The sequence below is a fragment of the Vombatus ursinus genome, unplaced genomic scaffold, assembly GCF_900497805.2.
Source record: "Vombatus ursinus unplaced genomic scaffold, bare-nosed wombat genome assembly UNPS02006779.1, whole genome shotgun sequence".
Classification (NCBI taxonomy): domain Eukaryota; kingdom Metazoa; phylum Chordata; class Mammalia; order Diprotodontia; family Vombatidae; genus Vombatus; species Vombatus ursinus.
This window is the reverse complement of record NW_020946557.1, coordinates 19,370,172-19,388,840: the sequence shown is the minus strand read 5'-3', so window position 1 is coordinate 19,388,840 and position 18,669 is coordinate 19,370,172. Positions and strand designations below refer to the sequence as shown.

Below are 18,669 nucleotides of genomic sequence, written 5' to 3'. Positions count from 1 at the left end.
TCTGTCTCTCTGTCTCTTTCTCTGTCTCTCTGTCTCTCTGTCTCTCTCTCTCCCTCTGTCTCTCTCTCTGTCTCTCTCTCTGTCTTTCTCTCTCTGTCTCTCTCTCTGTCTCTCTGTCTCTCTCTCTCTCTCTCTTTCTCTCTCTCTCTCTCTCATCCCTTCATTACTCTACTTCTCCAAAAGAACTACTTCCCTTTCAGAGTCCTCACCTTTTCCATTGTCACTGTCAGTCTTGTGAGGATTATTTTCTCAGCTTTTTCCATTTCTTGCTCTAGAGGGCTCTTAACCATTCTGGCTTCATATGGCAGCATCCATCTTGAGATATCTTTTTGTATTTCTGCCAACTAGGTCTTTTTTATTGAAATGCATTTTTTTAAAAATAATTTTTATTTGAAACTTGAAGAGTGACCAGGTTATATGTAGTCTGATAACAGGTCAAGGTTGCATATCTACTACTCATCCTCTACTTACAGACATCCATTTAACAAATGGATGTCTACATAATTACCTTTTCTCCCTCAAATAAACTAAAGCATCCCCCCACCTAATGGTATTAGATTCTATATTGCATAATTTCCTAAATTCTATTGTTAAGTGATAGGTTAGTGAAAATGCTGCCTATGACCATGTGTTTCTTTGAAATTGTTTTGCTTTCAAAAGGGATGGCAAAAAATATTTTTAGTACTTTTTTTTTTTTACTTCAGTAGGAACATGGACATGGGCATCTTAAAGAAAACAAACTGGTGTTAGTATTCATTATTTTTTTTGTTTTTCAGATAAAACACATTTATAAAATTAATCTTTCTACTACCCTCACTCTATTCAGCAAATAAAAAAGTCCCTCAATATATATACCTGCACAGTTTAACAAAACAAATTTCCTCATTAACCACGTTCAAAAATGTATGTCACTTCTGCATTTTAAGTTCATCTCCTGTTAAGAGGTGCATGGTGCACTTTACCTTCATTCTTTTAGACTTGTGGTCTGTCATTGCGCTGATTAGTTATAAAGTCTTTCAAAATTGTTTTTCTGTATAATGTTGTTACATAATATATATTATATATTATACATATACATAGAATATATAATCATATATGTAGATAACTGTTACTGTATAAATTATTCTCCTAGTTCTTTCACTTTACTCATCAGTACATAAAGGTCTTCCCAGTTTCCTCCAAAATTATACATTTTATCAGTTATTATGGTACAACAATATTCCATTATACTCAAATACCACAATTTGTTTAACGATTGGACACTAAGAGTATACTTCCTTAGTTTCCAATTTTGATTACAGGAAAAACAACTTCTATAAATATTTTTGTACCTATAAATCCTTTTCCTTTTTCTTTGATTTTCTGGGGGAGCATAAGCCTAGTAGTGGCATAGCTGGATCAGATGGTATGTACAATTGGAAACTTTCTGGACCACGTTCCAAATTTCTTTCCAAAATGGCTGGGCTACTTCACACCTTCCCCAGCAATACCAGCATACCAGTCAATATTTTCTTGAAAAATGTGGTGGAGGAAAATAGAAATAATAAAATTGCTACAAAAGGTACTGTTCATATAATTAATTTTAAATGTTTTTCTGTGTGAGAATTAAAGCGTTTCTTAGATTTTTATTAAATTATGTACAACTTCATTAGAATTTGAAATATTGTCTCTGTGAGAGTTCCACAAGGCTTATCTAATCATCAAAGCCTCTTACCCTTCTCTCTTCATAATCTCAGGGAACTCATTCTTCTGGCTTGAACTACTACCTCGGTATGTTGAGGACTCCTAAATGTCTACATCTCCAGTCCTGCCTTCTCCTTCTATCCAGGCCCCAATCTCATATCACCAACAGCTACACACACATACACATACATATATATACACATACATATATATATATATATATACACACATATGTATGTATATATACACATACACACACATAAATGACACCTTAAATTTAACATGTCCAAAACCAAACCTGTCCCCACCCCCAAACAATTTCCAGCTGCAAACTTCCTTGTCTTCATCAATCATATCACTCATCTTTCAGTTATCCACACTCACAACCTCAGCATCTTTAATTCTTTGGCTTGCATCACCCATACCTAGAAAGGAAACATGGCATGGTAGATAGAATTCTGGATTTAGAGTCAGGAAGACAAGGACTCAATTCTTACCTTAGTCACTTACTGTGTCACCATGAACAAATTACTTAACCTCTCTGAACTTCAGGAAACAAGATTTAACTCCTAAATTGATGCATTAGGGCAGGGAGTTCCCAAACTGACAGAATCATAGATTGTTACATATACTCCAATATAATGTTCTGTTGATTTTAAAGTCAGTACCAAATGAGTTCAAATCCTGCCTCAGTCACTTACTAGCTGTGTGACCCTGAGCAAATCACTTGACCGCTCTCTGTCTCAGTTTCTTCCTTTGTAGGATGGGGGCAATAATAGCTCTTGCCTCCCAGAGTTGTTGTGAGAATCAAATGAGATAATACTTGTAAAAGACTTTGCAAACCTTAAAGCACTATATAAATGCTGGTTATTATTATTCCTTCAAAATACCTTCTCTAAGTATCTTCATTCTTTCTATTCTTGCTGCCACAATTCCAATCCAAAACCTTTAACACCCCACACAACTTAATTTAGCAGAAGTCAGTCTGCTTGACTCTAGATCTTCATGATATTTCAGTCCATCCAGATGTCGGCCAGACTAATTTGCCTTAGACGTTGCTTTGATGATATTGCTCCTCTGTTTTAAAACTTTCCATTCCTGAATCAGGTCAGCTTCCTGAGTGTGGGCTCCCTGGAGCAGAAGGTCCACTGAGACCAAGTCAACACTTTTGAAACTCCTAGAACCCTTCAATTATATAATTATAATTTTTCTGCAATATATTTTCATTGTTCAGCATCAGATAATTAAGATTTCACTTTGATCTTTGTTGAATCAATGATTTTGCCCCCTAAACTGGGTAAGATTACTACCTCTCCACAACTTCTTATCCTATACATTATAGTGTAATGGATAAAGCAGTTGGCTTGAAGTCAGAAAAATTTGGATTCTAACTCTCTCTGATGTATGACCAAGAAAAATAAATTAATCTCAGTCTCCTCACCTGTAAAATGGGCCTGATCATACATATCCATAGAGGTTCTACCTAACCTGTTGGACATCTTCCTTTTGTTCTTTTAGGAGTAGCTCTCAAGGAATTTGAAGACTGCAACTTCTATTTCTTTTGGATCATTCTTTCAATATCAACTTCCCTCCCCTTTCCACTCATGTCTCTCTCTTACTGTTGTTGTTGTTGTTCAGTGGTTTGCAGTCATGTCCAACTTTTAGGGACCCCATTTGGGGTTTTCTTGGCAAAGATATTGAAGTGGTTTGCAATTTCCTTCTCCAGCTCATTTTACAGATGAGAAAACTGAGGCAAACAAGGTTAAGTGACTTGCCTAGAGTCACACAGCTAGGAAGTATCCTGAGGCCAGATTTGAACTCAGGGAGATGAGTCACCCTATCCACTGCACCACCCAACTGCCCCTTCTACTACTACAACCCCTGATATGATAACTTTTACATTTTTTCTCAATAAATACTTATGGAGAGAAATGGAAGAAAGAAAAAGATGAAAAAAGGAGAAAGTGAAGAAAAAGGATGATTGCTACATGTACTTGAACTAGTTCATTTGCTTTCTATATCCATTTAGTTTTTAGAGTAAGTATAAAATGGATGGTTAGCTAAACTCATTAGCATATGACAGAAAGTATTGACCATATTGCAATTCATTTTATCCTTTTAGAATTTTATACCTGAAAGTATTTTTAGAGGAAGTAAGATGTTGTGTCTGATATCACTGCTATCATTTTATTGCTGTTTTAGAGGAACAGACTGCTCGTGGTTAGAAAAAATAATCTTTATTCAAAAGATGAATGACGTTTTGGCCTGCCATTTAGATTCTCTCTTTAATTTCTCCTTTCTTTATCTTCCTACTTAACTTTGGAAAGGGAAAATTTTTATTTTATTTGTTCTCCGAGATTCAGTGAAGAAGGCCTTTATGACAAAAAAAAATTCCAACTATGCCTTATTAATCTTCTGACTAAATCAATTGTTTACGCAATTTGTTTTCATTATCATAGCCAATTAAACACAGTAGTAAATATTTTAATGAAATTAGCTGCCGTTGTTCTTCTGTGCTTGACAAAGTAAGATTTCATACCATCTCGTTGGCCAAGAGTTTTGAATAACAGTGAAAATAATTAGAAAGCTCAATTTACGATTTGTTCAAGTGCATAATGAACAAATGAAACTTGTTGGTTTCTCGATAAATGCACTGCCTCCCTGCTCATCACAGATACATTGTCATAGACAGATTTTGAAATAGCTTCATCAAGTGACAGCCATCACTATGGTATCAGAGGATTTGCCAATTTGGAAGGCTCTATTTTTTTCAGGGTAGACTTGCACTGCAGCTGTGAGGGTCGTTTTCCTTAAAGCACTGGTGGTTTGTGCAAATTTCAATTTGAAAAATCCTACCACTGGGACAAATGCCCTCTGATTTTTTTTTCCAAAACTGTAGGGATTTGTGCCAATTTTTCTTCTTTTACTTTGAACAATTTTCATAGGATGTGAAATATTTTCTTTAATTCTTTTATAAAATGATGCCTCGTGCTCTATCATTCATCAATTATTTATTAACTCACAACTGTGGATAGGATATAGCTCCTGGGTTATACTCCATTGATAAGGAAGAGATTGTTCAAAAATATGATCGGCAAAAATCCATTAGAGCTATGTTAGAATGAAAAGGTATAGCAGCCTTTATTGACTAGATTAAATGAAGTCTTTGTTTCAAATTGATCATTCAGCATTTCATATTTGTCTCTTTGTCCCACAGTGGATTCATAGGAGTTGTCTAACTCTGATCAAATATGATATAATACCAAAGATTATCAAGGTATACCTTTAAATTTAATTCATTTAGGTATTGCTATTGCAAAGCCTAATGGCAATTGAAATTTTCAGTTAGCATATCTTCTTTAATTTTTTATGAATTCCAGAGCATCTTGATAAAAGGTGGAGGTTATAGAGATATATGATTGTCTTGAGTGAGGCCTGCAGTTCCCAGAACCGTTATTAAGGGTGTGCCTGACATTTACAGTCAGTGTACTGTGGTGCTCCCCATGTACACACTAAAGATCTATATCTTGAGCACTCAATCCAAATGTAAGATTTGGAGGTTAAAAAACCTCAGTTTAATTCTTGACCTTTAAACATTCTCTTTAAGACTAAGTAAGGCCATATACTTGATTTTAGTTCCCTTATTTTTAAGAGGGAGGTAATATTGCTTTCCTAAGGAATACCAGCTAATTATAAAATCTTGGGCCAAGAAGGGAGGAGATTAATTTGGCATTCGACTTTGCTCAAGAAAATTCTATATAAATGTAATGCATGAATTTTCCTTAATCTATAACCAGTAACCAGGCAAACACATTCTCCATTTCATAACTGTTTTCATTTTAATTATATCACTAGTAAATGCCTACCATCCCCCAACTATTGTGTGGTTAAGCTGAGTTGTCTTTCCAATACAACACAATAAAATAAACATTTATTAAGTGCCTACTATGTGCCAAGCACTGTGCTAGGTGCTGAGGATGCAAATAAGAAAAAGATAGTCCCTGTCCTAGAAGATCTTACAATCTAATAGAGGAATACAACATGCAAAACATTGTCTTTAAAACAGGAAATGGCCTATATGATGGGAAGCAAAATCAAAATGATCTTGACATTTTACACTGAAACCACCAAGAAAAATTTCAATGGAGTAAATGCAAACATAGGTTCTTTTTTTTTAAATACCCATTTATACAACAAGCGATCTTGATAACAGTTTTTATGGAAATGGTGTAGGGAGGAACAGTATTTGACCATAAATTTAATACAAATCAACAGTGCAACATGAATATTTGACAAGCATCACTATCAGAGACTGTGTTAATAGAAGTACAAGGTACAGAGCAAGAACGCTAGTGCTTCCATTTATATTCTGACATGCCAGACCAAATCTCAAGTATTATGTTCAGTTCTGGGCACCACACTTTAAAAGACACATTAGTAAACTAAAACATGTCTGAAGAAGGGCAACAAGGCTAGTGAAGTATATTGATATCTAGTCGTATGAAAAATAGTTGAAGGAACTTGGGATGTACATCTATCTTGAAGAAGAAAGAGGTTGGGGGGAGTGTGGTAAATATTTCTAAATACTTAAAAGGCTGTTCCTGAAGAAGCAGGTTTATTCTTGTTGCTCCAGAGAGCAGAATAACATCAAAGGAAAGGCATTAGAGGAAGGCAGATTTCATCTTGTTGTGAGAAAAATAATTAAATATCAAAAATAATAATTCATACATACTGGTGTAGTACTTTGTCACTTTCAAAGCCCTTTGTACACATTATCTCACCTAAAGAATGAGAGTGTCACAGGACAGAAACTGGGAGATTGGGCTAGATTAATTCTAAAGTCCCTTACAACTGTATGGTTGCATGATTTTATACTTTATGAATTTAAGGACTGCTGTAAAGCAGGCTGTTTCCTCTTAGTAGCCTTTTATTGCACTTTAGGAATTTGAGATATCTCATGCACAATTTAAATGGCAGTTTCTATCACATTGTCACATTTAATTGACAGTTTCTGTCAGGATTCTAAGTGTGGTATGACACATATGAGCTAGATTCATTCAGGGTTGCTATAACCATTGAAAGACAGGACAAATTCATTAGGTGTTAAAAGTAAGCCAGATAATCATTTTAAGTAGTGAGTGATGACTGAAGCATTTTATCCTTCCATCATTTTTCAAAATAACTGTGAAGAACTGTTGATACTGTGTGAACATGATTTTCCCAGGTCAGTTCCTATTTAATCAGAGCTATAATGCTGTTTTTGGAATCAAACTTTTAAATGGAGTAAACCAGAAAGGAATAGTATGTCAAGTTCATTACTAGCTACCATTATAAGCACCATTTCACTGTTGTTCCATTCATTCAGTAAATCAATCAATTCACAAGCATTTATTAAATACCTACTATGTGTCAGGTCTATGTTCTGCTCTCTGGAGCAACAAGAATAAGCTTGATTCTTTAGTAACAACCCTTCAAATGTTTGGCAATATTTACCATACCACCCCACCCTATCTCTTCATCAAGATAAATACACATCCCAAGTTCCTTCATCCCAGCTAAGTATTGGGGAATACAAAGATAATGAGTGAAACAACCTTTACTTTAAAAGGAGATTGTTTTCTAATAGGAAGACAAGTACACTTACAAGTAAATACTGAATAAATATAAATAAATGCAAATCAGTTCAAAGTAGTTTGTGAGTGAGGGCACTAGCAGTTGAGGATCAGGAAAAGTTTCATGTAGAAGCTGATATCTAAGGTACATTTTAAAGGAAGAGGAGGATTCCATTTAGTAGAAGTGAAGAACAAGTATATTCCAGGCACAGGGGACCACCAGAGTAAAGACACTGAGAGGAGAGATGGAGTGTGATATGTAAAGAGAGGAGAAAGGCCTATCTTGGCTAGCTTGCAGACAAGAGGTAGTGATATCGAATGAGGCTGGAAGGCTTGATTAAGGCCAGGTGGTAAAGGGTTTTAAAATTAAACAGACTATATTTTATTGAAGAAATCGGAAGCCACTGGAGTGCATTGAGTAGGAAAATGACATAGTTGGATCTGTACTTAAAAATCATGTCTGCATCAGTGTGGAAAATGTACTAGAGTGAAGGGAGGCATAAGGCAGGGAGACCAGTTAGGAACTATTGAAGTAATCTAAGCAAGAGGTGAGGCATACCTGAACTAAAGTGGTGGCTGCATGAATGGAAAGGGGAAGGGGTCAGATGGAAAAGATTTTGTGTGTAGGGAGAAAAGGCAAGATTTAGCAACTGATCTTATATGTGAGGTGAAGGAGAGTGGGGAATCTAGGGTAATGCTGTGATTATGAGCCTGGGAGGTTGGAAGAGAGTAGTCTGGAAGAGGGGTGGCTTTAGGAGGAAAGAGTGACTTTTGTTTTGGTCTTGTTTAGTTTCAGGTATCTCTGGGACATATAGTTTGAAATGTCTAAGAAGCAATTGGTGATGCAGGGCTGAAGCTGAGCCTAGGGACCTGTTGTTCCATCATTTTTCATCATGTCTGACTCTTAGTGACCCCATTTCAGGTTTTCTTGTCAAAGACATTGGAGTGGTTTGCCATTTCCTTCTCCAGCTCATTTTACAGAAGAAATTTAGGCAAACAGGGTTAAGTGCTGGATCACATAGCTAGGAAGAGTCTGAGGTCAGATTTGAACTCACAAAGATGAGGCCTGACTCCAGGCCCAGTGCACTATCCACTGCACCATCCACTGCACCACCTAGGCAACATATATGTAGATCTGTAGTTACCTGTATAGAGATGATAACTAAACCCAGTGGAATTGATGATGTCAATCATGATGAAGTGTAGAGAGAAAAGAGAAGAGGGCTTATGACTGAGCCTTCTGGAAAACCCACAATTAGGGAGCATGATACGAGTGATGATGGAGCAAAAGGAGACTGAGAGGTAGTCAGGTAGGAGGAAAACCAAGAGAGGGCAGTGTCACAAAAACCCAGAGAGAAGAGAATATCAGGAAGAGTGGATGGCCAACACTACCAAATAAATAAATCTAGAAGACTGAGTCCTGTGAGAAGACTATCAGGTCTGGCAATTAAAAGAGTAAAGAGTTCAGTTGAGTGGTGGTTTGGGAAGCCAGATTGCAAAGGGTTGAGATGTGAGATGAGAATTAGAGGCAGAAAGTATAGAAAACTTTTTTCAAAGAGTATTTGGCTGAAAAAGTGAGGGTAGGATGACAGTTTAAGGGAGTAAAAGGGTCTAGTGAAGGTTTTTTTAAAGACAGAGAATTCTTGATCATATTTAAGGAGAACAGGGAAGAAACCAGTAGGGAGTGTTTGTGGCTGAGAGTGATTTTTGATTAGATCCTTTCAAATACTCTAGGGTTCCAGATAAAAAATTAATATATTAGCCTGACATTTTCTTGTTCATAAATCTTTTTCTTCATGATTAGGTGTGTCTGTGGGCATTTGCAACATGCATGTTTTAATTTTTTACACTAGGGAGATTTTTTTTCAATATTTAAAGTAATGTGTCTTGTTTTGGGGCTGACTCAGTATCAACTCCTCTGAAGACCTTTTAAAAGCATGTTATTGTATTTATTCTAGTATAGGATATTTTTAACATTAGCAATTAAAGTACTAAATATTCAACGTGGTTAGTGCTATAGACATCCATTTCAACCCAAAGAGGAGAAGGAAGAAAAGAACCACTAAAGAAAAGAAATTCAATCAGTCTCTTTAGTTAGTTAGTTTGTTTTTTAGTGCCTGTGATTGTGGCAGCTCCATTAGAAATTATTTCTTGTCAGAAAAAGAAAGGTAGTTTACTAACTGGGAAGGTCCTTTGTCTTTACTTGTTCCTCCCCTTATCCCCCCAAAAATACATGGAGACTGGGGAAAAAGTTGGGCAGCCTCATAAGGGGGAGAGAGGAAGTGTGCCAGCAAAGGGGGAAGGGGTAACATTAGGGATATGGAATGAGGAAAGGAAAGACTGAAATCTTAGGGTTTTTTTCCTCCTGGTGGGGGTGGTAGGGAGGTGTGGAGCTGATTTATTGGCTTCAGATGTTGGGTCTCATTTTGTGTGGCATGCTGCCCTTAGAATTATTCTTCATTCTGCATGCAAATACAAAGCTCTTTCCTTATGATTATTTCTTGAGAAATAAATTATTGACCTCACTTTCCCATACCTTTCTAGGATAACTGATCATTTATTCCTACTGTCTGAGAGAGTGAATGGACTAATGCTTATTTCCTTTCTCTTATTCACTCCCTGTCTTCTCCTTTCTAAGCTCTTGCATTTTCTCTTGACACTTAGAAGGGGTTTTAAGAAAAGAAATCCATTATCTTCTAAAATCTACCTGGCACAATTCCTAGGCATTTCACTTCTCCTTATTTCCACTCTGTAAAAGTCTCTTTATTGAAGAGACAGGTTGAAATTCAAGGCCATTAATCATAGGTGAATGCAATTCACCAATTACATGCATTTTAAAAACATATATTCCTGAGCATGCCTAGAAAATTATGGAAAGATCAAACAATGAAAAACTCAAATTTTTTCTAGATTTAGAGATTAATTTAGAAGAGTCAGCTGGTGTGGCCACCATGGAGTATTTAGTACTTTCTTCTAGGAAGAATGAGACTTAAGATTCAAATAGGAGACTGACATTGTGCTGAATTATACTCCAGAATAAACTTGAGTTGCACAGTAGACTTTATTAGTCTCAAACTTATTGCACCTTTGGTATTAGTTGAATATTTCAGCTTTTATTCAATTTTTTTTGTTATTGTTCAGTTGTCTGACTATTTGTGACCCCATTTGAGGTTTTTTTTCGAAAAGATACTACAGTGGTTTGCCATTTCCTTCTCCAGCTCATTTTACAGATGAGGAAACTGAGTTGAGTGACTTGCCCAGAGTCACACAGCTAGTAAAAGTCTGAGGCTGGATTGGAACTCAAGTCTTCCTGACCCCAAGCCCAGCACTCTATCTACTGAGCTATCTAGTTGCCTATATTACATTCATGTCTTCTTTCTTGCGTTGCTATCCTCAAAAAGAATGGCTAGGAAACTGAAATACTGGAACCCTGGGGCAGAATGACTAGCATGCACTCTTCTTAAGCAGTCTTTCCCATGTAGTATCATAGGATCACAGATTTTGAGCTGATGACACTTTAGAGGAGTCACTGATGCCAACCTCCTTTGTGTTCTAGATAATGATACATGTCTCTGACCCTGGCTAAATCACTTAATCTACATAAGATTTAGGTTTGAATTCTGCCTCAGACACTTAGTGACTTGAGTAGGGTGACAGAGCCATTAAGTGCCTGAGGCAGAATTCAAACCCAAATATTCCTGATTCCAAGTCCCACTGCCTCACTAAGGCCTCTACAACCCACAAGGAAACAAGATTCCAAAAATAGCTGAGTAAATAGTAGTGCCTGAGGCATATGGTGACCCATGCTCCGGTGTCTGGTCCCTTGGGTAGAGGGACCAGAAAGGTCACAGGATTTTGTGGTGAGAGGAAGGTTAACAGAAGGGAGATCTGCAAGGAACAAAGCTACAGAAGGAGATGGGGAAGAAGAGTTGGCAGTGGAGGAAAGGTTATAACAGAAATCCCTTAGCAAGCTGTTTTTGGAGATCTAGAAATTTCATTTGTTCCAATGGGAACAAAAATTTGGTCAGAGTAAGAAAAAAAGTGGGCCTCAAGAATAAAAAAAGTGACATACAGTGAAACAAAGTAGGTTCCATTTTAACTATTCTTTCCTGCTGTTTTCCTTTTTAAATTTTTAATATTAAAGCAATTGCATTTGTTCCTGATGAGTGGAATTCTAAAATGATTTCCCTTGGGCCTTTTGTTTGCCACCCCCAACCCACTACCACAGTTTCTTCTTTCAAGATGTTTCCCAAAAGAGCAGCATGAGAATTAGATGCAATCATTAGATGCAATTCATTCCCCTGGATCCCTTCCTCCATGCCTCTCCTCACCTCCAAGATAATTTCTTAACCAAAAATTTAGGACTCTACAACTGCCCTCTTCTGAGAGAAAGTGGAGAATATAGAGAAGGACACCGGCTACAAAAGACATTTTAAAAAATGTATTATAGTGGGGTCATGCCCCAAACCTTCTGTGTCAGGTCCTACTTAAAGTCCTCAGGCACTGGGAGGGGGCAGGGGAGTGATGGAGGTGTGTGAGGAGGAAAACCGAGAGCAAGAGCTCTGTTTCAAGGCCATGGAGAATAATCTTCCCTGAAGTCACTTCTGTTGTGCTCTCTACCAGCCTGTTGCCCACAGAACACAAGGGTAGCCATTGCCCAGGTAGGGTCTGCAATCTTGGCAGGGTATGTATACATGTGGGAGAAGGGGCTGGTTGTTGTTCAGTTGCATCCAACTCTTCGTGATCTCATTTGGAATTCTCTTGGCAAAGATGCTGGACTCCTTCTCCAGCTCATTTTACAGATGAAGGAACTGAGGCAAATTGGCTTAAGTGACTTGCCCAGGATCACACAGCTAGTAAGTGGTTTTGAACACAGGTCTTCCTGACTCCAGACCCTAGCACTAGGGTGCCACCTAGCTGCCCCAAGCGGGAAGGAGTAGAGCTCAAAAGAAAAATACCAATACTATACTACCGAATGCAATCTAATTTTGTATTTATAAATATACAAAGATGAAACAAAAAACAACAACAGAACTAGCCCATGCCTTCAGGAAGCTTATATTCTATGGGGCAGGTGGGAAGATAACATGTAAACAGGTAAATTTACATAATAATGTGAAGCAGTAGAGAGCATTAATAATTCAGGGTATCCAGAAGAGTTCCCCAAAGGAAATGGCCCATGAACATTTAAGAATATTTGGTAATTCTAAGAGGCCGGATGAAGAGAGTGAATTCCAAACATGGGGGACAACCTGGAGCTCTAAGCAGCACTTGACACAAGAGGAGCAGGGAAGGATCCCAATATATACACCTTTGCAGCCAATGCTCTTCTTGTCCTCCACTGCTCTCAGGGGAGGATGGATGTAAGGACCAAAAGGATAGAGGTGGGATAATGACAAGTTCAGAGAATACTAAGAAGGCCATTATGGTTCAAAACAAATGATAAACTTGGAAAGATAGGCTGGAACTGGGTTATGAATGCCAAGCTAAGGGTTTTATATTGGCAACTAGATGGTACACTAGTAGATTCCTCTCCCTGAGTTCAGATCTGGCCTTAGCTACTTACTAGCAGTGTGATCCTGGACAAGTCACTTAATTCTATTTGCCTCAGTTTCCTCATTTGTAAAATGAGCTGGAGAAAGAAATGGCAAACCACTCCAGTATATTTGCCAAGAAGACACCAAATAGGGACATGAAGAGTCAGATACAACTGAAAAATGACTGAACTGAAGGATTTTATGTTTTGTTCTGTGGGTAATAAGGAGCTACTGAAAATTCTTAAACAGAAGAGGCCCAGAGTTCATGATGAGGATGGTATGGGAGTCAACTAAAAATAAATAAATACTAAAAAAAAAAAATTCTTAAATTGAAAAAGAACTCTTGCTTAAAATTGACCCTTCTATTCTCCTTCCTTGCTCAAAGCAAAACTTTGCAAAATAACTACTCAATGCCTGGATCTAAATTTTCCCCATCTCTCTCCCTCCTCCAAGAAGGCCTGCAATCTGATATAGGCTATATGTGTATAATTATATTATACATATTTCCACATTAGTCATATTGTGAAAGAAGAATCAGAACAAAAGGTAAAAACCACAAGAAAGAAAAAAAAGACAGAGAAAATACTATGCTTCAATCTGCATTCAGATTCCATAGTTCTTTCTCTGGATATGGATAGCATTTTCTGTCATGAGTCTTTTGGAATTGTCTTAGATCATTGCATTGCTCAGAAGAACTAAGTCTATCCAAGCTGGTCATCACACAATGTGACTGTTACTGTGTACAATGTTCTGGTTCTGCTCACTTCACTCAGCATCAGTTCATGTAAATCTTTCCAGGTTTTTCTGAAACCTGCCTTTAAGCAGGAGTTCTTAACTTGGAGTCCAGGAACTTTAAAAAACAATATCTTGATTACTATATTTCCATATAAGCAAGTTCCTTTGTTTTATGTATTTAAAAACATTATTCTGAGAAGGGTTCCATAGGCTTTACCAGACTGCTCGAGGCAGCCATGACAGAAAAAAGGCTAAGTACTCCTTGTCTAGATCTTAAACTTATGGTGCTGCAAAAATCAAGCTGTGTTTCTCATGATAAAGAAAAATGTGGGGTCTGACTTTGGAGTCAGAGGGCTCAGGATCAAATCCCAACTCTTCCATTTACTCCCCACGTGACTGGATGAGACACAGTCCTTCTAGGACTCAATTTCCTCATCTATAAAATGAAGAAGTTGGACTAAATGACCTCTAAGGTCCTTTCTATTTCTAAATCGATGATCTTATATCTTCTTAATATTTCATTGTTTTGTGGTTGTGATTGTTTTGTTTTTGTTGTTGTTCATTATTCCTAAGCATTTTACTTAAATGGTTTTTAGAATGTTTCTTTTATGGTTCCATCAGGGGAGACTTCAAGGGGAAAACACATTTTCTTTTGTCCTTGTACAGAATGCCAAACCCTAACCACGTAGTTATGCAAGATTCCCCTTAGGACTACAGAATCAATTTCAGAGCCGAGAGAGATCCTTAAGGATTTTCAAGTCCTATTCCCTCATTTTATAGCTGAGTAAACTGAGGCCAAGAGAATGGCTGAATGGATGATGAAACATTTATTAAGCTCTTACTGCACTGTGCTAAGTGCTAGGTATTATAAATACAGTCTTGGTGCAGCTTTAAGCTTTAATAGCTTAAAACTACACAAAGAATTTTGGAACACTGTACAAGTGAATACAGTCCGTTTCCTCAAGGAGCTTAAATTGAAGACAGAAGATATAGAGGAGTGGTGGCCAGTGTTTTGATAGTGTTGATTTGATTATTTTGTTCAGAACCAGAGTTGGAAATCAAGAGGTTGGTGGGGGGAAGGAAGGGGAGGGTGGTATTTAGAGAAGGGTATATGCAAAGTAGCATGAATATGGTTGAAGAGTGTTATGGTGTGTCTGAGTCTAGGCTAGATATGGTAAATTTGCACTGATAAGAAGCCTAGGATCCCAAGAGAGATGGAAAGACCTAGTCAGGGTCACACCCTAGCTGGTGGCAAAAGCTGGTGCTAGTACCCAGCTCCTAGGGCAGTATAATATCTACCATGTCCTGATGACTCCTTTCTCTGAAGTATCATGGTCTTCCACAGAATCACAGAATTATAGAACCCCAAAATTACTAGAATTGGAAGGGATGCCAGGTGCCATCTAGGCCAATCAATAACCAAAAGGAATCCCCTCTATATAACATACCTGGCAAATGGTCTTTCAGACTACTCTAAGACCTTCAGTGAAAATGAACCCACCATTTGCTTTTTGGACAACTCTCATTGTTAGAAAGTTTTTGCTGACTTTATTTAAGCCTAATAAATTTTCCTTTTTGCAGCTTCTCCTCATTGCTCCTGGTTCTGCTCTCTGGAACCGAACAAAGCAAGTTTAATACCCCTGTCACATGACAGCCCTTCTACATGCTTGAACACAGCTCTCATGTACTTGCTCCCCAGTCCCATCCCTGTCATCTCTTTTTCAAGATAACACCCCCACTTCCTTCTATTTGTCCTTTTATGGCACGGCCTTAAGGCCCTTCATCATCCTATTTTTTTCACCACTCAATGCTGTCTAGGTTTTCAGTGTCCTTTTTAAAATTATGATGTCCAATGCTGAACACTATATTGCAGAGAATAGAGGTACTATCATCAATTTATTCCTGGAAGGTATATATACACATATATACATAGATACATAGATATACATATATGCATTTTTATACACACATACACACAAATATACATATATATCTTAATTGTAGTTCACTTTATTTAACTGACCCCATTCTTCTTCTTAAGACTTATTTAGAAAAATAGAAACACAAACCCACTCTCTTAAATTCTTGCTCACTTGCTTTCCTGTGAGCCTCAGGTCAAATCCTAACTGACATTTACTTGCTTTTTGACCTTAGGTAAATGATTTAACCTCTATTTGCCTCAGTTTCCTCAACCACACAATGGGCATGATAATAGCACTTACCTCTTAGGGTTGTTGTGGGGTTCAAATGAGTTAATATTTGTGAAGGCACATAGTAGGTGCTATATAAATGCTAATTCTTATTGTTTCCAAATGAAGGTTAGTGGCAATTTTTTGTTTTGATGTTGTTGCTCAGTTGTTTCAATCATGTCCAACTCTTCAGTTGCCTCTCAGCTATAAATCTATGATGAGATAATGTGATGTTGTTGTTGTTCAGTTGTTTTAGTTACGTCCAACTCTTTGTGACCGCATTTGGGGTTTTCTTGGCAAAGATACTGGAGTGATTTGCCATTTCATTCTATAGCTCATTTTTCAAATAAGAAAACTGAGACAAACTGGGTTAAATGATTTGCCCAGAGTCACACAGCTAGTAAGTTTCTGAGGCCAGATTTGAATTCAGGAAGATGAGTCTTCCTAACTCTAGGCCCAGCACTCCAATTGATTAGTATAGGCATATTAGCTACTGAATGGTACAGTGAAAACAAGATTGAACTTTTAATCAAAAGACAAGGGTTTGAGTTGCTCTGTCCTATACCAGGTATGTTGGCATAAACAAGTCAGTTGATCTATCTAAATTTCAATTTCCTCAAGTAATAATTATACCTTTCTTCCATACTTCATGGGGTCTTTGTAAGGGTCTTACAAGATACTAAATGTGAATTCAAGGATGGAGGATTGACGTGCTTTTATGCTCTGTCATAGGACTGGCCTTCAGGGGATTGCCAAGCCCACGTGGGAGAGGGGAATGGGGCTACATGATAATACTTTGTAACTTAAATGGCTATATAAATATCAGGTATCATCATCATCATCATCATTATTATAGCTTTCGTCTTTGATGTGTTTATAAGAAGTATGAAGGATATAGATGTAAATAAAGACCTGGGATGTTCATTTGACTCTATGGTCCCAATTTTACATTTAAATGTGGTTGAAACAAACTTTACTGTTTCCCTGCCTCCACTACCTGAATTTATGTCCTCATTTAATATTATGGAGTATCTTGGAATTAATGAGCTGACATAATTAAATTTGATGTATCCAATTTCTTGCCTAACCTCTATTGTGGAAGCTGAATTCTATACTGCATGAGGCTAGAGTTTGGGGCAGCACCAATGTTCACCTCATAATCTAACCATAATGCCAGTCTGTCTCAAGATAACTAAATGAATACTAGATAGATAAATAGATAGAAAGATAGACAGACAGACAAATAGACAGATAACATCTAATAAGTTCATATAGATATATAAAACTAGGATGTCCTGAATTCAACTTTAATTCTTTATTATCAGAATAATTTGCCTAGCCCAAATTCACCTATCATTTTCTGTGTTTTGCCATCTTCCCTAAATGAAGCTATTTGTATTTTATCATTTTTTAATTCTTAATGTTCATTATTTTTGTAGAATGATTGATATTATTCAATTAGATAGTTTGTATCATGATTATCATACCATTTTGATGAATACCTTTCAGAAAATAAAACTGATTTAGATTTTACATTAAGCCAACTATAAATATACCTGTTCTTTGTTGCAGCTATCACTGAAAAGAAGAGGAAGTAAAGACTTGCAGAAATCTGATAAAAAGGCACAGCAGACTCCCACAGAGGTAAGTTGATACAAAATACAACTATCACAAATCCTTCCTGGTAACACAAGAGACATGTTCTGATACTTCCTCATTAATTACTAAAATCACAATGGCTCCATTAGTTAATCAATTAGCTCTTTGTTTTTTTAAAATATATTTATTATTAAATAAACTGGAGAAATCTTTTACCATAAGCTTTTTCTCATTTTTCCCTCTCTATATCAAGCCCCCAAATCTCCTAGCCTTAAATAAACTTCACAATTAACCGGCTAGACAATATATAAATAGAAAAAAAGTAATAAAACTAACATATAAATAATGGTTTACTGTGTATCAAGCTATAAGAAAGCAAGCACCCTGAGTCACTTCTATCTATCACTCTTAAGGGCTAACTTCTTAATTCTGGAAATACACGCCCACATTCAGTTTTCTCAGAAGACCAATTAAATTCTCTTCTCAAGAATTCTCTTCACATTTTTTCTTTATAAAATAAGAGTAAAATAAAAGTTCTCTCAGAAAAGAGGTTACCTTAGTCCTTTCTTTTTGTAGTTCAGTCTCTCTCTAGAATAAGATTTAATTTATTATTCCCAAGATTCCATTGCTTCTTAAAGAAACAGTAATAGTATCCATAGTGTCTATGAGAGAGGCTATTGAAGCTGGTGCTACTACATATGTTTATATGAAGGCATAGATATAAGGTAATATGTATATGTCCATAACAAATATTTAATTAGAGTGTACATGAGTACATGTATTACTGGTTTAATGCATTCATCGAATCAAATAATTTCAGAGTTGGAAAAGAGCACAGAGATCATACGTGACCTAGAATCCTTTCTAACATCCATATACAGTCATTTAACCATTGTTTGAAGATCTCCAATAAGGATAAAACTTTCACTCCAAGGCATTTCATTCCATTTTATGTGTACTGATTATTTGAGAGTTTTTCCTTATATCAAGTGTAAATCTGCCATTTTGAAATTTGCATTCATTGTTCATAATTCTGTCCTCTAACTCTAGGAGGAATCTAATTCCTCTTTCACATAACACTTTAAGACAGCTATTATGTTCCTAAGTCCTTTCTTCTCCAGGCTAATTATCTCCATTTCCTTCAGCTGTTCTTCAGCCTTTCCCCATCTTGGTTGTCCTCTTCTAGATGCTGTACAGTTTATCAAAGTATTTTCTAAAGTATGCCTCTTAGAAATGAGCACAGTACTCCAGATATGGACCGTCACTTTTCTCATTCTAGACACGACATTTTTTTTTTTTTTGGCTAGGCATTAA

General features: G+C 36.8%; 1 protein-coding gene across 1 annotated transcript in view; it reads left to right on the top strand.

Annotated features, from left to right (window-relative positions):
- Positions 1–18,669, top strand: part of SOGA3 (SOGA family member 3) — a 43,202-nt gene that overhangs the window by 10,844 nt on the left and 13,689 nt on the right. Inside the window, exon 6 of the mRNA XM_027848656.1 lies at positions 17,329–17,400. Coding sequence (XP_027704457.1) covers positions 17,329–17,400 — 72 coding nt within the window. The remainder of the gene's footprint in view (positions 1–17,328; positions 17,401–18,669) is intronic.